Source organism: Bidens hawaiensis, unplaced genomic scaffold (assembly GCF_021521415.1).
Source record: "Bidens hawaiensis isolate Kalapana, Puna unplaced genomic scaffold, B.hawaiensis_p1.1 tig00038715_1, whole genome shotgun sequence".
NCBI classification, from domain to species: domain Eukaryota; kingdom Viridiplantae; phylum Streptophyta; class Magnoliopsida; order Asterales; family Asteraceae; genus Bidens; species Bidens hawaiensis.
The window spans coordinates 169,975-195,955 of NW_027496817.1; the positions used below are offsets into that span (position 1 = coordinate 169,975).

Below are 25,981 nucleotides of genomic sequence, written 5' to 3' on the forward strand. Positions count from 1 at the left end.
TCAAACTAAAAAAAACAGAGCCTAATAGGCTAATACACAATAGCATTTCAAAACATAAATACAAGCCAATACAAAAAAACAAAAACGAATGATATTTCATCGAACATACGGTGTGCACCAACGCAAAAGGATATCTAGAACCCGGATTTTTATGGTTTAAAATACATATTTTAGAAGAAGACTTATGCTCAAGAGAATCTGTGGTGACCAATCAGTCATGTACAACGAAAGAAATAGGAAATAGGTATAAACATCACAAACTTGTAAAATCCAATTTCCTCTCCCTGTTCGACCAAGAATGTATGCGAGCAACCAACCAGAATTAAATCAGTATGTATATAAACAACAGACAACACCACACGTGTGTAAGACACCCGGTAAATAAAGGAAAGCTTCAAACAAATCTGTCTGAAATAGGTATAACGTACAATTTTTGGGTCAAATGACCAAACATAGGGTATGTTTGGCAAGAAGCTTTTAGGAACTTCTAGCTTCAAGCTTTTTAGAAAAAAACTCATATTCAATTAAGGGTATGTTTGGCAAAGAGCTTTTGGGAGCTTTAAGCTACAAGCTTTTAAAAAAAAGCTCCTACTCAATAATTAGCCTTATTTGGTTGAATGGGCTTGAAGCTTTTGGGCTAGGATAAAAAGCTCCATATTAGAACGATACTTATACTAGCGTTCAAAAGAGGCTACAGGCTTTTAGGTTTTATAGTTACCTAAATAACCTTTCATCCATATACAACCTTGCAGAACAACCACGTAACCTTGCAGCCTCAACAACAACAACAACGTTAAGCGCTAACAACGATTGCAATCATCCATTGACTTCCACTGATCACAGGTAAATTTTAATCATGCTTGCTTTATCTCCTCCCTTGTGCTTTTACCTTTCGTGCCCTAAGATAAAACTTGGTTTCTATATTTGCACAATTACAACTAGAGCACATGAAAATCAATGTATTTACTTGATTATGTAAATATTTTAATTGTATTCTTTGATTGTTACATGTTTCAATTGTGTTATTCTTTGATTGAGGTCGTAAACCGTAATAATATTGCCATTCATGAATCATGTAAAAAGGTCTTTGGTTTCTTGAAGCATTTAAAGTAGGCATTAATAAGCCATTAAATTAGCATTTAGGTTATTTACGTATTTTTAATTATTTTTTTACCGATAAAAGTATGTCGTGGGAGAATTGTTGGCTTACTGATAGAAGTTGTTTGGTGACAGAAGCCATTAGATTGAGAATATGCAATCTCGATCAAACTAATAAAATATGGTTTTGGTGAGGATCTTGCCAAACAATTTTTAAGCATGATTTAAACATTATTCAAAAGTAAGATTTATTGAAAGTTAAAGCTTATAAGTTAGACTAAACTAGCAAGCAGGCACGTTGCGTTGCGACGGACTTGTGTTTTGTAAATTTTAAGCATGATTATATAATGACTAGGGATGGCAGTGAAACCCGAACCCAATGGGAAAACCTGAAACCCGACACAATTGAGACGGGTAATACCCGAACCATTAGGTTTGGGACGGGTTTGGGATTAGTTTTTAATTTTTTCATAGGTTTGGGACGGGTTTGGGATTTGTTATATACCCGATTACCTGACCGATTACCCCGATAATGTATACCCGATTATATACCCGATGTACCCGACATACCTTTTTTTATATTTATTTTAAATATATTATCAATTAATTACTCTGTATGAAATTTGAATGTGATATTATTTTGTGTGCATTTGTTCTTCATATGTTGAGTTCTTTTGTGCTCAGTAAGATTACTAGTTGCCTTTTGTAAATTAAACCCATATATAAAGATTAAGTTCAAGCATAAGACTACGAATTTAAAGCATTGAAGAGTGAAAGTCTTGATGTTAACTAATTCTATTCATAGCATATTTTTTCTCTATTTTTGAACAACAAAAGTGGCAGACTTACCAGTGGGATTCCACCACCATATTACTAAGTGCAGCTCGTGCAGCTTCCAAGTCCACACGTGTTTGTAATCCATTAGTTATATGTGGGGTATATCCAACAGGTATTTTGTCGAACCCGATAGAAAACCCGATTGGTTATGTTTGCTTTTTCAGTTTGTGATTTGTTATGTTAATATATGTGTTACTTTTACATCCTTGCTTATGGTTTATGATACTATAATTTTATGGAATGAGAATGCAGTTGATAATTCAATTTTAGTTTTCAAGAATCGAAAACTGTTATTAACGATTCAACTCATGGTTTGGCCTGAAAACCGTTAAACCGAACAGTAAACACCCCTACATCTATTTGGTTACATGCGTATTTTTCCTTGTATTATTTGTTGAATTTAGTGCAATTGTGTATATATGTATGCATGGTTGCTAGATGGATTCTAAAAAAGAGAAAGGTAAAAGAGAGATTTGGCCAAAAGAAATGGTATTAGAATTATGTCGGTTTTTAAACAAATATATCACGAAGCATGGTCGAACTTCCCCATTCAAATGGGTTTCTCTTCAGCAAGAGTTTGAAAAGGTTGTAAATCATAAATTCGGTAGTGACAAAGCTATAAAGAACAAGTATGACGGTATGAGGAAAGAGTACAACATTTGGAAGTCACTTAAGAATTGAGAGACTGGTCTAGGTTGGAATGAGAGTACCAAGCAACTTAGTTGTTCTGATGAATGGTGGAAATGAAAAATGCAGGTGACATAATATAACTTATTTAAATTTAAATACCGTATAATATTCCATTAGTAATGATAACTAAATAGTCACCATTATATTGTGTAGGAAAACTCGAAAGTTCTAGCAATTCAAAATAATCAATATATACAACTACAATAAGAGTGTAATCAGTTATTTGGAGATGCAGTTGCTAGTGAGGAAAATTGTGTGACACCCTCTATGGATCCAATGACATTCAGTGAGGTGCATGTTGAGAACCTTGAGGATGACAATGTTGAGGGAGGTGATGATGCAGATGCTTATCATGTATACAATGATACACTTTCTAATTTAGAAAACTTAAGAACTCAAGAAAAAAATTTCTACCCTGACTTTTTGAATGAAGTAAGTCAACCTAATGTGTAACAGCCCCCGGCCCATATACCCTGGGAGGGAAGCCGTGAACTTTGATTGGTGGTATCAGTGTTTATTACATTATTTTGCAGCGGAATATTTCATCAGAACCTTAGTTAGGAAAAATGATCAGAGTTATAAAAACACCATGATTGTTATTATAATAAACTGGGAATTTAATCCATTTTGATACAAACATAATTTTATAGGGATAAATCCTAATTTACAAAACATGTTTCTTTATTCTGGTGACAAGCCACTTATTTAAGCTGAAAGCCCGCAGACATCATTCATTTGTCTCTAACAAGTCACCTGAAACATGTTTAAAATATTTGATTAGCAAGAAATACTGGTGAGTACATTCATTTGTAAATGACACATTTTACATTTACAGCATTAAGATGTTTTTACATCTGTCTGCTTACAAATTACCGAAAGCTACTTGTCACTCGATCGTATCTATGACTGGGTCATATTACTTATTGGCTAACACTTGTCTAATAAGTATTGTGTAATAGCCCAGTAGACAAGCCTTGTATACAAAACCCCACAATACCAGTAGTAACCATCCCGTAAGTGTACAGAGACTTAATCACTGTAATGTATTTAATATACTTTAAAATATATTTGAAAACATTTAGACCATCTGCCTTGAGTTTTATAAGTTTTGAAATTATCATGACAGTGTCGGAAAAGCAGTTGTCTCATGAAAATGTGAGTTGTACAAACACAAGAATGTCTCACCTTGCAAGTTTACAATTAAAGAACGCTTCCTGGTATTAAGAACCTAGATTAAACACAATGTATGTATCTAGATTAGTATAAAACCAATAACCATAACGATAATCACGAAATTAGAAACTTTACACGATGGCACAATGTCTTACCTTAACAGGAAAAGCTTTTGGATTCGTGTATATAAGTTTCTATCGATCGGATAGGATATCGCTACGATCACTCGAGTATTATACTATCTTCTTAAGAAATTTCAGAGAGAAAGAAGTTTTGGGCAAGAATGAACGTACCGTTTCCTCCCTATTTATAGGAAATTTTAGAGCCCGTCGCGATACGCGATGGTCATAAACAAAAGACATCGGGTATCGCGAAGAATCTTGTAGCGTTGCCTAATCAGCCCTAGGCATGCTACGTGGGCGTGCAAAGTGCAAAACGCGCCACATTGCGCCCATCGCACTTCGCCCGAGCCTGTGCGCATGCGCGTGCGCGTTTGGGTGCGAACTAGGACTACTGGATGTGATTTGTCTTATAATAATATTAACATATGAGTTTTCTTTTTATAAAGAGCTCACTAGTTTTATAATCTAGCGATGTGGGACAAGAACTTACACTCCTATTTATACACGGTGGAAGTCTCTCATTTTCTTTCCTCCACCAATATGGGATGAAATTTTCTTCATTTTATTTCTTTACTTCTATTTTGTGGTTTGTTATAGTCTCCCCTTCTTATTTTGAATCTCGTCCTCGAGATTTATTGGAATAAGTGTGAGTACTTCCGTTTCATTTCTGATTCTAATTCCCAATTATATTCTGGTCCACGTTTTGAATCCGACTTCACTTTGACCATAACTATTCTTTTATGCTTGAGATTCTTGATCTTTTTATCTTCAATTTGCAAAGATTTCTCAATGAATTTCAACCTTTTCATTTACCTTTATATCTTGAAGGGGTACTTTTAGTGATTTATCAGCTAAGCATTTCCTTAAGTTGCTTACATGAAATACATCATGTACACCTGTTATTTCTTCTGGTAATTCTAGCTGATAGGCTACTGGTCCAATTCGTTTGATAATTTGAAATGGTCCAACAAATCTTGGACTTAACTTTCCTTTCTTACCGAATCGAATTACTCATTTCCATGGAGATACTTTCAGTAGCACTTTGTCTCCAACTTGAAATTCCAATGGTTTGCGTCGATGATCCGCATAACGTTTATGACGATATTGTGCGGTTTTTAATCTCTCCTTAACTTGATTTATCTTGTCAGTACTTTCTTGTATGATTTCAGGACCTGATAATTGTTTTCCACCTATTTATGTCTAACATACTGGAGTTCTTCACCTTCGTCCATAAAGGGCTTCAAATGGGGTAGTGATGTGCTCTGGCATATACATAAATTATATGAATATTCCCTACAGTTTTAATAGCCTTTGAGCTAGTTTTTATTATATAATTCATCTAATTGGTTCATATCTAGATTTTAGTAGTTTCGTGAGAAAACGAGTTTAAAACTAAATAAGTGATTGTGTGAATGCATTGTAGGTGTCGAAGTCTTGGACATCAAATTTTAGAAGACATATGAGTTGGGCCCACAAGAAGATCAAAAGAAATAAATTAACAATGGCCATGGATTAATTAAAAAAACTCAAGTGGGCTTAATGTTTTATTAGGGCTAAAATAAAAACCCTATGATGATTATTATTATTATAAATAAAGAAAAGGTGGTGATATTATGAATAGAGAGGGAGCCGGCACACAATTTTTTGGTTTTGGTCGGCTGGAGTGGTGAGTTCACGTGAAGCCAAGGAAGGAATTATTATTTTATTTCGTGAGCTACTGTGGAGGTCGCAAAGAAGAAAAAGAATATAATTAGTTTCTGTGGCGACGGGAATTGATCGGTAGCAGTGGACATTTCTCCAAGTTAAAGTCAAGGAATCAAAGATAAAGACAGGAAGGCAAGCAACCATTGTGGCTGGTCAAATGTCCACAATAAAGGAGATAAAAAGCAAGTAAGCACAGTGGTGAATTATTTGTTCTAACTTCTTTATATATTTTGTCATGAACTCAATTATTTTTGTTTCGTACTTTTATATGAGTCGCTAAATAATTTACATTACCTAGGTTTTGGTTGAGTACTATGTTATATTGATGGTTTGACGAACTATTATTTGATGTTGCTTGATTTGATGTTATGATAAAGGTTTTTAATTGGTTTGGTATGGTATTGTTGAGTAATTGAATCTAGATTATTATTTTAATAATTATTCCTCATTTTGAGCTTCTACGGTTTTGCTGATAAAAACTGTACTTCCGGACCTCTGATCGAAGATCTAATCGGTGGAATCTTCATTTATATACCGTGAACACTCAGTTAAAATTTGGGACCGATCCGACGGCTAGATCTCCGGGAATCTTTGTGTCATTGTGGGTGGTTTTCTCAAAAACGGGAATTGAGTTACGTGCGTTTTTTGATGGTGGAGGCTATGGTGTAGAGATGTATGAAAATGGAAAGGATTAGGGTTTTAAGGGGTATTTATACTCCCTTAAGCCCATGGACCTAAGGCCCATCTTTTCTTTTTGGTCCATAATTAACTCCATCTAATTAGCCTACTTATCTTTCCATCCTTATTATTTTATTAATTCTCTACTAACTCAAGTAAACTTTTCCATCATAAGTAAATAATATATTAAATATTATTTTTAGAAATTTCGGGATGTTACAAGTCTTCCCTTCTTAAAGAGGTTTCGTCCTCGAAACCTAGCTTATTCCTTGTAAAAGGAACACTTCTTATATTCACGCACTTTATTGAATCGTTTTTGCTTTCTGGGTCATTCTTCTTACTCCTGACTTGCAGTTATCGAGTGGTGATCATGTGTTCAAGCTATTAAGGTAGCTTGTCCATGAGGCTCTCGATGTCTCAAGTCTCGTCTCGTCTTTCCAAGGGCTTCATTTGATGCTTTTGTGACAATTTGGCAACTCTCTTAGCGTATCTGACTACAAGCTCCAAGCGTGATCCTTCTTCATTACTTTCTGCAGTTGGAGTCATGATGTTTTCGTGTATCGCTCTGCCACAGATTCTTAAAAAGGGTGTCTGGTTGACACGTGTCTTACCACAGCGTCCAGTACGTCCTCCTCGTTCCCGTCCCTTTGTAGCAGTCATTTATCTTATCTCTAAGGAAACACAAACGTTATCACTCTAGGAATTATTTAGCACATGATTCGTAAGGTAAGTAGTTAATGACGTTGATCAAGTGTAATTAACTATTTGCGTTATTCCTCGGGTTCTACATACTTCCCTTCATGATTTCACTTGTGCTGGTTTCTATTCTTAAACAGTTAATCAATCAAGATCAATTAATCCTATCCCTAACCTGCACTCATTCTTCATTTAGCAAATAAGCTAACATTAACATACATTATTCACTATACACTTTACCTTTACTAAGCTTGCTTGAGTGACACATGGTTATCTTGAACTGGCATCTTCTTTCTTTCTCATTTTAAATCCCATTCTCTGTTCGAGTCTAAGCATGTAGGATGCTTAAATCTTTCGAACTTTGCTCTGATACCAACTTGTAAGGCCCCGTTCCCGGTAGCCCTACTTTAGCGTCGGATTTACTCATAAACACAGTTCTTACAAATCTGAGTTAATTAAAACTTTCGCGGAATATAAAAACTTTAACCGTTTATTACAAAACATTTAATCTTTTTTTTAAGACCATAACATAAAATATCATATTTAAAACATCGTTTCTTCCATCTTCAGATGTCAGCCGTTCACTCCATGCCATGTATCATCCTGGTGCTAACTCCTCAGTCTACTCACCTGCGTGTTTTCTAAAAGTCAGCTACGTTGAGTGAGTTCTAGTTAATCAAGAAACTTATCATACAACCACTACATGCATTATATACATATCCAAAGACACGTAGCCCACTATCTGAACTGCTCGCCTTACCACTTGACCTCTTATTTACCCCTACCCCTTAGCCACTTTAATAACGAGTAACGTTATGCCACTTTGCCACTTTAATAACGTATATGGTTATGCCACTTCGCCACTTTGCCACTTTAATAACGAAGTCACGTATAAGCTTACCCTACCATGTACTATCGTCATGCCACTAACACTCTTGCCACTTCTAACACACTCTACCTCTACTTGTCTACAACACACTTTACATTATTTACATAATAGCAAATCACATCATAGCATTCATACACATTAACAACCACTTGGTCATCACTATCCTTGGCGTTACGTGCAATATCTGAAGATCGTTCACGCACCGACAAGCATTATATAATAGCTACCTCGTAAAACACCTATAGCATACACTTACCACTTAAGGTAAGTGTATTCACACTTCACATCGAGTATGCACACAGCCCCGAAAACATAACAAGGAAATAGGGCTAGAAACTCACCTAGATCCTGCTTCGTTCTCCGATAGTTGTTAATCCCTTATTTAACTGAGCTCGGCTAACTGTACAAGTTACACGTATCAATACTCATCTGATCTAATCTAACGGCCTTGTATTAGCTTACTTCTATTTAGCATTTTTATTATTTTCCTTTATTTTAACCTTCTCTTAAGTCCTTACAAGGCATACCATCGCGTGTGTACACCTGTAAGTATACATATACGAGTCGCCATGTACCCGGGTCTTAATATAGCGAACTTGATTATAAGCGAACTTAGATATATAACGAACTTATTGATAAGCGAACTTAGATATATAAGCGAACTTATTGATACGCGAACTTAGATATATAAGCGAACTTACATATCAGGCGAACTTATATGCGGCGAAGTTACAATGGGCGAACTTGTATTCATGCGAACTTAGATGAGGCGAACTTAACAACTCGCGAACTTAGATATATGCGAAGTTACAGCAGCATCTACGGGTTCTTTCTCAACCCCCATAATCATCTTCGTTTTAATGTGTAACCCCTTGATATGATATTAACCAACCCCGTGAACATTCCCATGATCGATATCGGGTAAAACTCGGCCCGGAAAAGCATAAAGTTTGGACCTTTAAGCTAAAAACGTTCAATACTAGATCTGAGGTTTATTTTAAGCGAGCCGTACATAGCCATGAGTTCGTTAAGTCCATTTTAATCTTTAAGTTTGCAACTTTACGATTTGTCTAGACCCGATCTATCATCCTACCAATTTTCATGTAAATCCGTTGTAAGTCCCCGGTGCGATGGTGATCGATACGAGATCCGCACGATGTTTAGAAGTGCGGAATCCTCCTAGACTCGCTTATGGTATTGGAGACGAAGAACACGATTAGACACAAACAAACACACGAATGGGATAAAACGAATCTGCAGATCCTTTATATATTAAACCAACACATTACATACCAAAAGACAAAACAAAGACACGGCCGACCCGAGGTGAGCTCTACCTCGGGCCGTCCCACGCGACTCTCCCTCTCGGTTTCTCTCTAAATAAATACTCTCTCTTTCTTGATCAACTCACAACCACTACTAAAAACTCACTCTAAACCCTAAACATTACACACATATATATAGACTAATATCTTCGCGGGCTTGGGCTTGGGCCGATGATGAAGTTGTTCTAACTTCACCAACACGTGAAGTTGTTCTAACTTCACTAACACGTGAAGTTGTGCTAACTTCACCAACACGTCCCATCTAGTCAGAATTGCATAGCGACGGTCACAAAATGCACCAACAGACTCCCCCTTGACCGTTGCTCTCAATTCTAAAAAACACAAAAGATTATCTGTTACAAACCATGCACCAACAGACTCCCCCTTTTCCGTTGCTCTTCTGTGTTCTTCTTCTGGTAGGACTCAATCAACCAGTAGTGTCTGAATCTGTCATGAAGCTTTACAAATCTACCAATCACCTGATGTCTTCCATATCAAATCTCCCCTTCAGTGTAAGCGCCTCCAGATTACTTTGTTCGAGATCTTTGTTCGTGACAATCCCGGTACCTAATCAGTCGTCTCAACCATAATCGGTTTGTAAAATAAGGTTCAATCTTCAACTACTCAACAGCAAGTGATCAGTTTCATCACAAAACCACATTGGCAGAATCTAACACACATGACCATAAATATATAACAGGTTTCCCGATAAAGCCGAAGCATCTTCAATTACCAGGGATAACGATAAAAAACTTTCTTATTATTTCCGAGAATGAATTTATTTAAGTAGCTCACCCCTAATAAATAAGTATCCCAGATACTCGTATCCCACATTTTCAGGTTGAGAGCTTAAACAATTTAATTCCCGATTAAATCCAACTTGTTCCAAAATTTTCACCTCGTATCCCACGTTTTCAGGATCCAATTCTCGAACGCCTTGAAAATAACATAAATAATATGCTCTGACCGCGATCCAGTAATGAGGAAAACCCAAAAAATTTTTGACTTTCTTCAGTTGGTCAACCTCGAACAACACTTATTTCTTGGCCCAAAAACACCCAAATAACCAAATATGTGTCAATATCCAGTTTCAATCAATATCTCATTCGCAACTTCAACTACATATCCATAGTTGACCCGTATTTGTTCACACGTAAGACCAAGAGATACCAGTTGTCTCTCTTTGTTGGAACAACATTTTCGGTCTCACAATAATCGTGTAAACCTGACCATTCGGACGAAAACTCCAAACAAATTTTTTTTTAACTTCGCCAAAAAGTCAACTTCGCTAAAAAAATCAACTTCGCCTAATAACTTCACTTGATAACTTCACCTTTTAACTTCACATCTCTTTAACTTCACCAGCTGATAACTTCACCAGCTAATAACTTCACCACCTGTTAACTTCACCATCAGATAACTTCACCACCAGATAACTTCGCCCTTCATTAACTTCGCCATTCGATAACTTCACCAGCTTATTGATGATGAATTTCGTGTGTAGGTTATATGTTTTTCGTGTGTATATATGCTGTCTTATTCTTAGAACAAGTGTAGATTATACGTTTTTGTGTAGCTTGTATGTTTTTTGTTGATATCTAATGCAAACACATGTAAAATAGTTTTGGTATTATTCATTATAATGTAAGTATGTGTTGATGGATATTAATATATTGAGTTTGAAGAAATTAGTTTTGGATAGAAACAAATTTTAATGTATGAATAAATTATACTTGTGTTGGATAAAAAATTCAAGACACAAAAAATAAGTTATAAAAATAAACGACTTCTTAATATTTTCCAATTATAATAATTTAATTAGTTATATTAATTAAGTAGATAAGTATTATGGTTTATTAGTTATATTAATTGAAGAAAGAGAATGATTAATACTTTCTTTATTTAGCTTTAAGCATTCAAAACTTAAAACAAAACTAGTTGTCCATATTAATTTCTCGCATTTATTGCAATAATATCATTTCTCTCTTGAACCATATATATATATATATATATATATATATATATATATATATATATATATATTATTTCCTCAAAAAATAAATAATCTTTTTGAGATATATACAATTCATGTTTGCGGCAAGTGCGTATACATATAGTATGTTCATGTTCACCATGTGTGGCATAATTTTCAGATTCATGTCTTGATGGGTTCATATATAATTTTTGAGCTTATATTGGGTCCGAACCGTCAACTCATAAACATGACTTGGATAGTAAGTATTCACAAACCTAAATAAGATTGAGGGAGGTAACGTTAGAATAGATAATGATCCAGGGTTCTAATTTTGTCTCTGTGTGTGTGAGGTGAGAAAATGTGGGTAAACCTTCGATTTCAGCGTTGTTGTGATATCAAAAATATAAAAACCAATCATGCATCTTATGAACGTGTTTGATCAAAATCCTAAATGCCATTGAATGAAAAATTGAAAATACAGTTTACAACTATATCAGTATATATCTTTTAAAGCGACAGTACATTGAAATAGTAACACAACATAACATTTTTTAAGTTTATGTGTATAATATCTAGCGATTTACAAAGATAGATTTACGACGCACAAATCCATGTGATACATGGTCCAGAAACACATCATTGTCAGCATGGATATGATCTTGGCTTACAATTTGTACTTTCAGGCATGGAAATGGCACGTAACATCTTAAAACACACACACTTGGCCATGAAAAGGTCAACTTGTAAACCCTTAGACCCATCTTTCTGGCACACTTCGTCATTTGTTCCTTTAGTCTCGGGCGTCCCTTGGAGAACCGGTAGCTCTTGAGAAACTCCCTTCTACTATGCCAACGATCTAGATCCTGACAATGTCCTGGTCCAGTGGTTAAAATTAGTGGCTCTTCATCTTCATATTTGTAAGTGGGATTTTGGAAGGGGAAATGGGGTGATTGTGAAGTGATCATGATATCTTCTAGTTAAACATTTAGGGTTTTAATGCGTGTAATAAAATGAAGTAGGCCCATGATTGTGTGATGGTATATAATTATATATAGGTACGTGATCATGTAGTTTTAAATTAGCTAGTAACTATCATGCATTATAGTGGTTGAACCTTTTGTGGAAAAATAAGGGTTGGTGGCTTAAGTTGGTTGCACCCACGGTCCATCTACCATCTAGAAATTAACGTTTTGAGTCTCTTAAATTTGATTGGAGCTCTTGGATGTGTAGCATCATCTTAATGGTAAAAATTCTACTTACTAGGGATACGTTAATCTACAAAATGCCCCCACTATTTTGACCAGGGTCAGTGTTCAGCTCTTGAGCCAGCAAAATCAAGATATGATTTTATGCCCTCACTTAATTAAGGTCTTTAAATTATAAAATAAAAAAAACATCTAACTATCTATATAATTGTCTACCATAAAATCATAGGTGTCGCTCTCAGGTTGTTCCCCCCATTCTCTAGAGTCACCAAATTACTTGATTTATAAATGGAGGTTTCTCATGCATTTGACTCGAATTCGCGGGTATGGGTCTCACTAAACCCGGATAGTCTTTAAATGAGTTATAACATCTCATTTAATTGTAAAACTATTTCATAAACAAACAATAATTTTCACGGGTCATAAGTCTCACCAAACCCGGATAACCCTTAAACGGGTTATAACATCTCATTTATTTGTGAAATAACCCCTTAATTATCAAAGAATAATTTTCACGGGCTATGTGTCTTACCAACCTCTAATAGCCCTCAAATGGGTTATAAGATCTCATTTATTGATAAACACTTTCATTTTCAAACCCTAATTTAATTTATTTGTTTAACATGTTCTTCGTTGCTGGCCTATCATCTCAATCGTCGGTTAAATTCCAATACTACCCACCATCGTCAACTAAATCAATGCCTCTTTTTCATTAGACAAATATTTGTGTTCATGTTTGTACATTTAAAAAAAATCAACATGCTCGTGTTCGTTTATGTTTGTTTGTTAAAAATCTAAAAAACCTAAACATCTCAACTGATAAAACCCAAACGTTAAAAAATATAATAACAAACTAATATATATGTATTAAATTAAAACAACGTTAAAAAATAAAATAATTATCATAAAATAGAAAAACGATTAAAAACAAAACTTTAAATAAACTCCTGTAACACGGGAGGATCAAACTAGTTATATATATATATATAATTAGTGAATAAGAAACAGTATGTATATTGATCTGGTGGTAAACTTGTGTGTTGCTAACTTATATGTCATAAGTTTGGATTCGTTATTGACACTTTTTAGGTATTTTTAGGTATTGATACAATGATACTCAAAAATTAAAATCTATTATAAAAAATAAACGTATATAAAATATTTGTGTTTATAGTATAAAACATGATGCTCATTCATGTGTTCATTTGTTAGCTTAGGCAGAAAATACTCAAATAATTTGGATTATGAAACACGACACGTTTTAATAAAACTAGACGGGTGCCCGCGCGATGCAGCGGGAAATACAGACCTTATCATATTAAAGATTTATGGGTGCTCGTCGTTTCGTTTGTAACAGTGAAACCATTTATTGGTATAGGTATTCATAATTCTTATTTTAAACTCATTTTACTATCGAAGTACAAACGAAACGAAACCTAACCATTGTTAATGGTTTGATTTTGTTGGGTAATTTCCAACGGTCTAGTTGCAATTTTCGGTGACCAAAAACTGTTAATAATGGCTCGGCTCATGGTTTAATTTAAGATCATCAAAACCTGACGGCAAACGACTATATGTAAAATTTTAATTTTTTAATTGAAAAGAAACTATGACAATATCATACTCAAATTAAAGAGAATTAAATTCTTGTTTTTATGATGCAATTTTTAAAAAATAATATTAATGTATGAAAAAGTTATAACCGTTTAAAAATCGTTGGGTATTTAAGTTAAAAGTGAAATTATGAAGAATAAATTATTAATAGATAAAGAACCAAAGTTATAACTATTCCTTAAATTTGCAAAATTTTATTAAAGTTAAAGGAACAATCTTATAACTATTTTAAAGAAAAATGTAAAATGTTGGAATGACCACTTTACCCACATTTTAAGTTGTAGTATGTGATTTGCCCTTATTTAATGTATTATATATATAGTATAGATATATAAATAAAAAGTCCAACCCTTGAACCCATTTAAATTCCAATAAGCTAATTGCTTGTTTTGCTCAAAATAAAATGAACTTAATGTTTTAAAAACGATCGTGGCCATATTTAACCCAAATCACTTTCGATTAAACCCAAACATGATGTTTTAACTATTTATTTTTATCATTTATATTGATATAATATTTCCTTGGTTTTGATCATTGCCCTTGTGATCTAATGAACGCGGAAAAATTTAAAAGGATTTAAAAAGTTATATATTTATATTTATATGTGTGTGTGTGCGTGCATATATATATGTACCTATTGAACTAAGTGAGGGCTTGGTCGTTGTTTTGCTCATTTACAAACCGAGCCAAGCCAATTAGCTCGTTTACAAACCGAGCCAAAATCAACGAGCATTTTTCGAGTGACCATCGAGCGGTTTGGATAACTTATTCTAGGGTTTTAGTAACCGACCCATTTCAATTTCTTACCATTAAACTTTCTAGGGTTCTAATAACCACCATCCCAAATTACCAATTTCTGTTTCTTCATATTATCATTGTCATCCACCACCTGCAATTCTTCTTCTTCTTCTTCATATTATTATTATTATTATTATTATGTAATTTCATTATTCTTCATTCAATCTGAATAATGGCAAGAAACCCTGCAACTCGTCTTCTCCGCAGCGTATACTTTCTTCACCTTTCCAAGGTTAGAAATTTATCATCTTTTAACCACCCTTTTCCTTCATTTTCCAACCCTAAATCCCATCACTTTTTCCCTTATTATTATTCTAGCAGACCCTTTTGCACACCGTCTGATATTAATAATTCAACTTCTGGGTTACATAATAATCAAAAGGATGGATTTTTACATGTTTCTGCAATTGATCCCGTACACATTTACACCAGGCTTCGTGATGCCCCAATTGCAAGAAAATTAAACCTTGATCAATGGCAACAGCTTACCGAAATCTTTCGGGTTTTTTCCAATTCCGGCTGGGCTTCCAATCAGGCTCTAGCTATCTACATTAGCGCCGCCTTTTTCCCGACTGCCGCACATAGTTTTAGAAACTTTTTCTTTAAGAGATGTGACGATGAGCTTGCCGGGTACTTGTTGTCGTTGGGTCCCGATGCCGAATCCGAGAGGTTTCTGTTTCCGGTGTTTGTTGAGTATTGTTTGGAGGAGTTTCCCGATGAGATTAAGAAGTTTAGGAGCATGATATCGTCTGCGGATTTGACGAAGCCCGAGACGTGGTTTCCGTTTGCTAGGGCGATTAAACGCAAGATTATCTATCATTGTGGCCCGACGAATAGCGGGAAGACGTATAATGCGTTGCAACGGTTTATGGAAGCGAAGAAGGGGATTTATTGCAGCCCGCTTCGGCTTTTGGCTATGGAAGTTTTCGATAAGGTGAACTCGTTAGGTGTGTATTGTAGTTTGCTTACGGGTCAAGAAAAGAAGTATGTTCCGTTCGGGAATCACACCGCTTGCACGGTTGAGATGGTTTCGACGGAGGAGTTGTATGAGGTGGCGGTTATTGACGAGATTCAGATGATGTCGGATGTGTATAGAGGGTACGCGTGGACCCGGGCTTTGCTTGGTTTGCAGGCCGATGAGATACATTTATGTGGGGATCCGAGTGTTTTGGATATTGTTAGAAATATATGTCGGGAAACTGGTGACGAGTTGATTGAAAATCACTATGAAAGATTTAAACCGTTGGTGGTGGAAGCTAAGACCTTGTTGGGAGATATAAGAAACGTTCGTTCGGGTGATTGTGTCGTTGCGTTTTCAAGGCGAGAGATTTTTGAAGTGAAGTTAGCTATTGAAAAGCACACGAATCATAAATGTTGCGTTATTTATGGGGCGTTGCCACCCGAGACGCGTAGACACCAAGCGAATTTGTTTAACGAACAAGGTAACGAGTATGACATATTGGTTGCGAGTGATGCGGTCGGTATGGGATTAAACCTTAATATAAGACGGGTAGTTTTTTATAGTTTATCAAAGTACAACGGGGATAAAATCGTGCCGGTTCCCGCTTCACAAGTGAAGCAAATTGCGGGCCGGGCTGGGCGTAGAGGGAGTATTTACCCGGACGGGCTTACCACCACTTTACACATGGAAGATTTGGACTACTTGATCGAATGTTTACAAAAACCGTTTGATGAAGTTAAAAAGGTCGGTTTGTTCCCATTTTTCGAGCAAGTCGAGTTATTCGCGGGCCAGATCGCGGACGTTACGTTCTCCCAGTTACTTCAAAAATTTGGGGAAAATTGTCGGTTGGACGGGTCGTACTTTTTGTGTAAACATGATCATATAAAAAAGGTTGCTAATATGTTGGAGAAAGTTCAAGGACTATCTCTTGAGGACCGGTTTAACTTCTGTTTTGCTCCGGTTAATATTCGGGACCCAAAGGCGATGTATCATTTGTTGAGATTTGCTCAGTCTTATTCTCAAAACGTGCCCGTTAGTTTGGCTATGGGGATGCCGAAGAGCTCTGCTAGAAATGATACCGAGTTGTTGGATTTAGAGAGTAAGCATCAGGTTGTGTCTATGTATTTATGGTTGTCAAATCACTTCAAGGAGGAAACTTTTCCATATGTTAAGAAAGCCGAGGCGATGGCGACCGATATTGCTGAGCTGTTAGGCGAATCGCTTATTAAAGCGAGTTGGAAACCGGAGTCGAGGAATCAAGGGAAGAAGAATGATTTTGAGGATGGTTATCAGAGGCCTAGATCTATGGTTAAGCTGCAAGAACAGTAAGTTCTTTTTTTTTTTTTAATTTAAATTGTTTAATTTTGTTTATTTATTTTATTTAAATCCTTGCAGGAAAAGGCAAGAAAAGGATATAAAAACTATAGAGAATGTGACTGCATAGGAGACACTATGCATCTGCAGATAATAATTCAGCCAGCAGGGGATGAGACAAGTTTTCAAGCAGCACTCTTTAAAGCTTAGGTTTCTCTTTTATTATTGTAGCATTTGTTTATTGTGAGATTAAAGCGGTTACGGTTCAAATATATTACTTAACTTATTATTATTTTTTTGGCAAAGCAGTTTGGTATTTTACTTGAAACACAAGAATCAATCAAGTGAGTATTTTTCCTGCTTACGTGGCTAATGATAATTGATATGAAATTGAAACTTTTGTTTTTATGGGACTTGGTATATCTTAGTTTGTAATGTTGCAACAATTGGAAACTTGTGGTTATACTTTGTGCTATGAAAATCATTCTAAATGTAAATTTAGCTGCTGTATTTTGTTAAGTAAATGTGAATTTGATGATTATTTAATTTCGGAATACTCGTATAATAGTGATGTAAAATTTAGATCCCACCCATTCATTAGTATTAGCTACTGTATTTTGTTTAGTGGCTCATTAGTAATCTGTATTTATTTGTATCATGTTGGAGTATCTTGTGAATCTTTCATGTTTTGTCTTGAGATTCACTTTTGACTTTAGGAAGTTGTAGTTAATAGCAATGTGAAGCAAATAGGTCACACAAGATTTATTGTAACAAGTGTTCAGATTGAAGTTGTAATGATAAATATTCAATTGTAAAATTTATTTTCTACACTAACATTCCACAAGTTGAATCGGATTCAAATTCTTTCTAACCAGTAATATTCACTCCGTGTTGTGGCGTGATAAAGCGTTGTGATGGGTACACGACTGGAATTCGGTCGGTACCGCTTCGGTTCGTTATAAAACTGGTAGGGTACACACTTGCTCTACCAACCAAAGCAAAATAATAAAATCGGTGTGATGCCCAAAATAATACACTCGAAATGAATCGGAATGAAAACGTTTGTTCAATTTATATTATTCTTTTTACTGAAGCAATCTCACAAACCAATTCAAAGTTTACAACCACCATTTCTGAAAACTGTTCACAAACAGATTTGATCTCATTTTTTTATTGCTCACTTAAGTGTTTATAATCAATTGATCCCTGCCAACAAATTTGCAAAACATGTTTAGTTTTAATCTCTATTAACTAAATTCGAACCAGTAATATTCATCAATTTTCTAGAATCAATGCAAATGCATTGATTACTTTACATGTGGCAGGCCATTTTATATGAGGTGAAATGTAACAACTGTTTAAAACATACATCAAGTGCAAATAAGTTGTTCTGAACATGGTTTTTCTGGCAACAAAACAAACATCGTTGCAACAGTCAAATCCCATACAAATTACAAAACATTTATCAAATGTCAGCATGCCATTTATGATCATACAACCAACAGCTTTGTTTGCTTCTTCAAAACCGGAATTATAAAGATACCTTTATTAAAAACTTACACCAATCACTCACTTCTTCAACAAGGCACTGCATTGTGCCATGATCTTCGACGCCCTTGTGATCACATCCGTCATATAAAAGTTATCAATCGTCACACCAAACGGTGTTGCAGTCACCTTACCCGACCCCTCGGGCTTAACTGACCCAGAAAACGTAGCTGGTTCTCTCTCGTCCACACGCAACAGATTTGGTGCAACAGTTCTAATACGCGAGCGGACCCCACTAATGGTGTCATAAGGTAACCTCACCCCACAAACCTCAGAAAGAGCCCGGATTATCTTCCAATCCTCTCTAGCATCACCGACAGTCGGAACAGCTGGCACGGTTTGCTGAGCTGTCCCTTCGGTGTTCACATACGTCCCCTCTTTTTCACTGAATGCAGCTCCAGGAAGGATCACGTTAGCCCGGTACACACCCTTATCACCATGGTGCCCCTGATACACCACAAAAGCATCCTTCGGAACCTTATCTAAATCAACATCATCAGCACCCATCAAATATAGAAACTTAGCCGATTCAATGCTGTTGTCAGATTCGGGCACAAGGCCAAGGTCCAAGGCAGCCGCTTGAGCAGCGTTCAGGAGCAAAACATTGACTCCATTCCAGTCAGGTCGAATTAGGTTTTCGTGCTTGGCTGCAAGTGATTGAACGAGTGAGAAAATCGCGTCTTTGTCTTCGCGTTCAAAGACCCCTGCACCAATTATTACGATGGGATTTTTGGCGGCTGAAAGAGCAGAGGTGAAGGAATGGCGAGCCTCAGCTATTTCAACTAGGGTTTCGGGTCCCGTGCCAAGATGCTGATGGTCATAGTTGAAATCGGTTGGTGGACCGATGTAGCCGACTTTAGCTTGTGTGGCCCGAACCGTTTTGCGGATTCTGGCATTAACCATTGCAGCTTCTACCCGTGGCTGGCATGATAACAAAATTTGCATAAATAACTAAAAGAAAAGGAAATAATTATATGATTGTGTAAGGGTCAGTTTTGAGCTCAAACTGGACCACAAACTGAAAATTCAGTTTTCGAGTTTTTGAAAACCGATTGGTTTCGATTTCCCGATTTGGGTTCGGTTCAGTTTCATTTTTTTTTTATTTTACAATTTGTGTTTCAAATTTTTGGTTTCAAAAGAAAATTGGCCCAAAATAATAAATTTTGGCCTAGATCTTTTTGTTAACTAATGATTAATTGATTATTATACAATTTTGATATTTCAGTTACACTGTTGATTAGTCCTAAAAAATTATCTTAGCATCCAAAATTTAATTGAAAATCCATACATCCGGTTAGGATTTTTTTGGTTTTAATTACATACAAAACCAAACCGAAAATTCGCTTTTCATGACAACATAAAACCAAACCCTCAGTTTTTGTTTCATTTTTGCTATTACAGATCAGTTTTCGGTTCATGCACACCCCTACATAAAACACAGTTAAAAGATTTGAAGAAAGCGGTACCTGTGTACCAACTAGAAGAAAGCAGTCAGCCTTTTCCAAACCGCTGATGCTGGTGTTTAAAAGATAACCGGACCGTAAATCTGCATTTGTGTTCTTACCGTTTCCTTCACACCATATATTATTTGACCCCATTCTGTTTAAGAAATCTTTTAGTAAAATCATGGACTCTGCATCACTTAATTTACCAGCAACTCCAACAATTTCCTCGGGTTTGACTTGATGAATGACCTCAGCCACCACAGCAAGAGCATCCCGCCAGCTCACAGGTTTAAACCGCCCATCACCGTCACGAATCATGGGATCGTTTAATCTCTGTCTCTTTAAACCATCGTAACAGAATCGTGTCTTGTCTGAAATCCACTCCTCATTAACATCCTGTGTCAAGAGATAAATAAATAAGGTAATGACAAAAAGCCCTTACTTTTAACATAAACAATTTTAATAGTACCTCGTTTAAGCGTGGCACAATGCGCATGACTTCCGGGCCCCGACTATCAATACGAATATTGGAACCAACAGCATCAGTAATATCGATTGTCTCAGTTCCTTTCAATTCCCAGTTTCTAGCTTTGAAAGCAAACGGTTTTGAGGTGAGTGCACCGACAGGACAGATATCAATCACATTTCCAGAAAGTTCACTGGTCATGAGTTTTTCAACGTAAGTACCAATTTCTTCACCACTTCCACGCCCTAACATGCCAAGATCTTGAACTCCAGCTATTTCACTGGCAAAACGAACACATCTGGTACACTGGATGCATCGGGTCATCACAGTCTTGACCAGCGGGCCAAGATTCTTATCCACAACAGATCTTTTGGTTTCGGTGAAACGACCCCTGTCAGATCCAAAGGCCATGGATTGATCTTGAAGATCACATTCACCGCCCTGATCACAAATAGGGCAATCCAGTGGATGATTCATTAGAAGAAACTCCATTACTCCTTCACGGGCCTTTTTGGCTATTGGTGTGTCGGTCTTTATTTTCATCCCTACAACCCCCAAAAAAAGTTAGAAACATATGCCCTATACTTTGATTTTAAAAAAAAATATAATACAGTTTAAAACATGCAAAAAGAAAACACACTGTAGTTGGCAAGAAACACGAAAATTTGCCAAATATTCACAGATGTTAACGTAACAAATTGATTAGAATATGAAGAATCAAATTGTTTGAAGTTTGAGCATTAATTTTTTTATTTTTGTTAAGTTGTTAGCTATTGCAGTTTTCACATTTATAAAGATACAATCAATCATTTTACAAAACCTCTGATAACAAATTTTGTCCCTATTCGGGTATTCATGCCAACTACGATGTCCTTAACTTATTTTTGCATTTGTCTGTAACTCTGCAAGTGTAATGACTGTTTTACTTAAATGACAAGCATAATAGATGAAAAATGTCGATTGAAATAACTTAACCGTGATTAAATTTGACCAACAATCCTAAATGTGACAAAACATATTTCACAAGTATGATAGTTTGGCAAGGATTAGGATATTCAAAATGATGGTCAAATATTTATTCTATTCCCAAAAATATAAAACCAACCGATCAACAAACCTACCACAGAAACATTAAAGTTCCACATTTTTAATCCAAAGTTGGTGAAATGAACATCACTATATAATCACATTACAACATGATAACCATTCAAATCTCACATTAAGACATTATTACATCTCAACGTGCAAAAAGAAAACTATATAAGTAAACCACCATATAACAATGCTAGCTATGGTGTCACATGTAAAGATCCTACAAATCTGCATAACTTTTTATATATAAATTCAGAAGCACAAGTTAAACCTGCTCGACTTATAGGAAAATCATTGAACCTTCAGTAAACCTTATACTATGTAGATGCATTTTCAACTTCTGCAGAGTAAATTCCGAAAAACCTAACATTCAATTTTGGTCCAACAAATATTATTACACTATACACGTTGCTAATTCAACTAAACTAACACCAGATTCAAACGTCAATTTGTTCGATTAAACTTGACCAACCAAACACCAACACCATTCATGTTCACTATCTTGATAGCCTATTAACATTAATTTTAGCCACATATCTTCTTCATTTTATACGACATTAGAGCACTTCAGACATTCAATCAATACTCAAAACTATATGTTCAAACCAAACACCATATCAGACGTTGAATTAATGGAACATATTTTAGAACTTATGACCAGGTATAAACATAAGAAAAAAAAACATATAACCACCATAATTAAAGTTTCACATGTAAAGATCCTGGAAATATACACAACCTCTTATTATAGTCAAGGTTGTAACAGTTGCTAGTCGGGCGGTGGGATGGGGACTAGCGATTAATCGGATGGGACTTTAATGTATAATTTTCAGTATTATGTACACACACACATTTTTGTATGTAATTTTCAGTTTTATATATACACATACACACTTTAGCCAGAAATTGGCTAGAACCTTGCTTAAAACCGCTGATATTGGCCAAAACCTCGTTAGAAAACGCCAACTAAGTTCAATCAAATTTTAACCGGGACTTTGACCGTTGACTGATTAATTTACCGACTAGTCCAATAATAATCAGTGGGGTGGGGACTAGCGACTAATACGAATTTTTACAGCACTGAATTTGTAGCCTACTTTAGCAAGAACAAACATCATATACCTTTACAAATAAGTTAAAATCATAGGCTAAAACTTATAAAACTCTCTCTGTAGTGACAATTTCATGCCACTTATGAAACCCTAATATTCGATTTAATCAAACTAACACCAGATTAGGGAAAATCTAACGTGAAAGTGCAGGCATTGTGAGCAAATTTTCAAGCTTGACCCGTTCACTATTTATTAACTAATTTTATATATTTATATATATACTTTTTTCAGTTATAATTTTATATATAACATAAGTAATATTATTCATAACATCACATCAAAAACTTAATAATTATACACACACACAAAGACAAATATATTCTGAAAATTATATAAATAGCATGCTAGTGAACCAGCTCGAGCTCGGCTCATTTGCACCTCTAGAAACCCTAACATTCAATTATCTAGTATCCAACTAATCCAATTAACCTAACACCAATTGGCAAAGTAGGTGAAAGCCAACCTGGAAGTGCAGGCATTGCACACGAGGCGACCGGCTTAGGCGACTTCTCGACCTCGACCAAACACATCCGACAGTTCCCAGCAATCGACAAGCGGTCATGGTAACAAAACCTCGGTATGTCCACACCGGCAACCGAACACGCCTGCAACACCGTCATACCTTTCGGGATCTTAACCGGATAGCCGTCCACAAAGACCTCTATGACGTCATCCGGGTTGGGGAAATGAACCCTGGCTCCGGCAATCGGTGTCCGCTTCGGGAGATCCGGTTCGGTTGGAGCCGGTTCAGCTGCGGATTCGGGTTTGTGGAGGTCCGGTGTGGAGGTGATGGTACGGAGGAGTCTAGGGTTTGTGGGTAGGAATTTGGATCGGAGGGCTTTGGAAGCTAGTAACCCTAACCCCATTGGTTTTGATTTTGACTTTAATTTGTGTCAACGAGTTGCAGATTTGTGAAGGTGGAAGGTATAATAAGTTGGTAATTGTTGGGGGTGAGTGTGCACCATACACACTGGCTTCATTGGTTTGGGCCCTGGTAAAGCCCAGCTCATCACAATTGGCCCAATTCTATTTTAAATTTTTTTATTTATTTATTTTTTGACAAGCCGGAAATAATAAATAATCTCACATTTTTTGTATTGACAGATAGTAATCTCACCTATAAAAATATATGCCAACAGTCCAACCTTTCGACTATTTTTCTCTCAATGGACCTCCATTTAAACACACTTGATGTCATTAAGTGTTTTTCCGAATTTCAACGGAAGAAAAGTTGAGTCGACTGATGTAAAACTTATCTCGAAACGGTGATTTATTGACTTGATTTTTGTTAAATGGAAGTTCAATTGCCCGATTTGAAACAGGCGTTAAGTGTTTTTTAACGGAGGTCAATTGAGAGAAAAATAGTTGAAAGGTTGGACCGTTGGCAGAAATTTTTAAATATGAGATTATTACCCGTCAATACACAAAAACTGAGATTATTTATTTCCAATTCGCCATTTTTTAAAGACCGAAATATATTTAAATAAAAAACAAACAAACAAAATCCCGCAAGAAGCCAAGGCCCATCGAGCACATGAATACAAACAACAAGCAAAATTATTACAACAAAAAGTTAACGAAATTAAAAATGGCACTTCTCCCAATCCGCTTCGGATCTCTTGCCCCAATGATTTATCCAAAGAAAGGAGTTTGCTTTAATGTCATTTACCAACTCCTCAACTAGTGCCCATTTGTTATTGAAAATCACCGTGTTTTCAAAATCATCCAAACTGTTACCCGCCATGATTTCTTGAATGATCTCGACTTTTCTTTGTGAGGAGTCGACGGTTGCTGGAGTCTCCCAGATATCTCTAACGGTGTAAAGGAACTGAACTCGAGCTGATATTTCCTTGCTCTTTTGGCTCATTAATTATCCCCAGGTAAAAGCCATTTAATCTTTGAAGCGTAGTTCTCTTATTATTATTCGGTCCAGGTCACGTAAAACCTAACCTTTATTTTATTTCCTTACGATTTTTCCAAGCCAAAACCAAGTTGAGGCATTAAAAAACACAGCCAAATCGAGGTGAGCTCCATCTCAATCTTTCAGCTCATGGGAAAATTATAGGTGGAGCTCGACCTCGCGTTGTCTTGGCTCATAAAGAGCCCTGGTTGGATTCAATCACGGTTTTTTATAATGGGATTTTCTAACATGTGCCTTTAGGGCACATGTAATTATGGTAATATTTTTGTTAAAACTTTATATTTATATTACTTAAATTAAGTACTACTAAATTTAACATTACATTTTACCCTTCTAAATCTTACCTCCATTGAACTATTAAATAAAAATTTTTAATTCCTTCTAAAATTACTATTTCATCTCCCACCATTTTTATATTCATTTTTATGTAAAAATATTTAAATATGAAATTAACTTTTGAAATTCTTATAACGTCTTCAAGTGTTGTCAATATTTAATATTTAAGATCAGCGTGCTCTAGCGATTCAATATTCGGCTTGGAAAGAAAATGACACAAGTTTTGTTGTCAAGCATTACAAAGCGGCTCGATGGCATAAGGTTATTTGGGATGGTAAGATGGTTGTCAGCACTTGCAAAACTTTGAATTTGTCAGGATACTTTGTCGTTATGTTTTGAGTGTTCTTCTCCATACGGATTGTTTTGAAATTTCTTTTAGTTATTGGCTATCACGATGGAGACGAGAAGAGGCTCAATTCAATAACGTCTTTCAATTACACCAAGAAGAAACTTTATATTCCATAATTTTTACAGAAAATAATGATCCTATAACTAATGCAATTGGAGGGTTCAACACTTGGAGACGTTATAGGAATTCGAAAGTCGCTTTCATATTTGAATATTCTTTAAATATAAATGAATATAAAAATGGTAAGAGATGAAATAGTAATTTTAAATGAAATTAAATTTTTTTTGTTTAGTAGTCATCAATGAAGGTGAGATTTAGAAGAGCAAAATATAAAGTTAAATATGGTACTTACTAAAAGATGAATGCAATTAATACAAAATTTTAGTTTTAACAAGAGCATTTTCATAATTAATGTTTCCCTTTGATTAAAGTAGTAATATATGAAAAACAAAATGAATTAGGCCATGTGTAGTGGGCGTGGGCTAGGGCGAATTGTGGGCGCGAAGGGGTGAGAACACCGCCCCCCCGGCGATATGTTGGCGAATTGGGGGCAGGGTTATATTGTCACCTGAGTGTGTTTAAAAATATTATTATTTTATTATTATTACCGTTTTCAACGGTCAAAAATAAAAA

At 35.7% G+C, this 25,981-nt stretch overlaps 2 protein-coding genes across 2 annotated transcripts; one reads left to right on the plus strand and one right to left on the minus strand.

Annotated features, from left to right (window-relative positions):
* The first annotated feature begins 14,976 nt into the window (after positions 1-14,976).
* On the plus strand, positions 14,977-17,394 carry LOC143590662 (DExH-box ATP-dependent RNA helicase DExH18, mitochondrial-like). Its single transcript, XM_077071080.1, has 2 exons — positions 14,977-17,090; positions 17,161-17,394. Exons 1-2 carry the CDS (start codon positions 14,977-14,979, stop codon positions 17,207-17,209), a joined length of 2,163 nt encoding a protein of 720 aa, XP_076927195.1. The 3' UTR covers positions 17,210-17,394.
* Positions 17,395-18,395: 1,001 nt separating this feature from the next.
* LOC143590665 (NADH dehydrogenase [ubiquinone] iron-sulfur protein 1, mitochondrial) lies at positions 18,396-23,669 on the minus strand. The gene is made up of 4 exons (XM_077071082.1): positions 23,206-23,669; positions 20,542-21,083; positions 20,094-20,468; positions 18,396-19,548 (listed from the first exon to the last, which is right to left on the minus strand). Exons 1-4 carry the CDS (start codon positions 23,606-23,608, stop codon positions 18,649-18,651), a joined length of 2,220 nt encoding a protein of 739 aa, XP_076927197.1. The 5' UTR covers positions 23,609-23,669; the 3' UTR covers positions 18,396-18,648.
* Between the last annotated feature and the right edge of the window lie 2,312 nt (positions 23,670-25,981).

Excerpts from the sequence above, each read along its gene's own strand:
- LOC143590662 (XM_077071080.1), top strand. The coding sequence starts at position 14,977 with ATGGCAAGAAACCCTGCAACTCGTCTTCTCCGCAGCGTATACTTTCTT. Across the intron at positions 17,091-17,160 it reads ATGGTTAAGCTGCAAGAACA|GAAAAGGCAAGAAAAGGATA; the intron begins GTAAGTTCTTTT and ends AAATCCTTGCAG.
- LOC143590665 (XM_077071082.1), bottom strand. The coding sequence starts at position 23,608 with ATGGGGTTAGGGTTACTAGCTTCCAAAGCCCTCCGATCCAAATTCCTA. Across the intron at positions 21,084-23,205 it reads TGCAATGCCTGCACTTCCAG|GGATGAAAATAAAGACCGAC; the intron begins GTTGGCTTTCAC and ends TGGGGGTTGTAG. Across the intron at positions 19,549-20,093 it reads TTCTTCTAGTTGGTACACAG|CCACGGGTAGAAGCTGCAAT; the intron begins GTACCGCTTTCT and ends TTATCATGCCAG.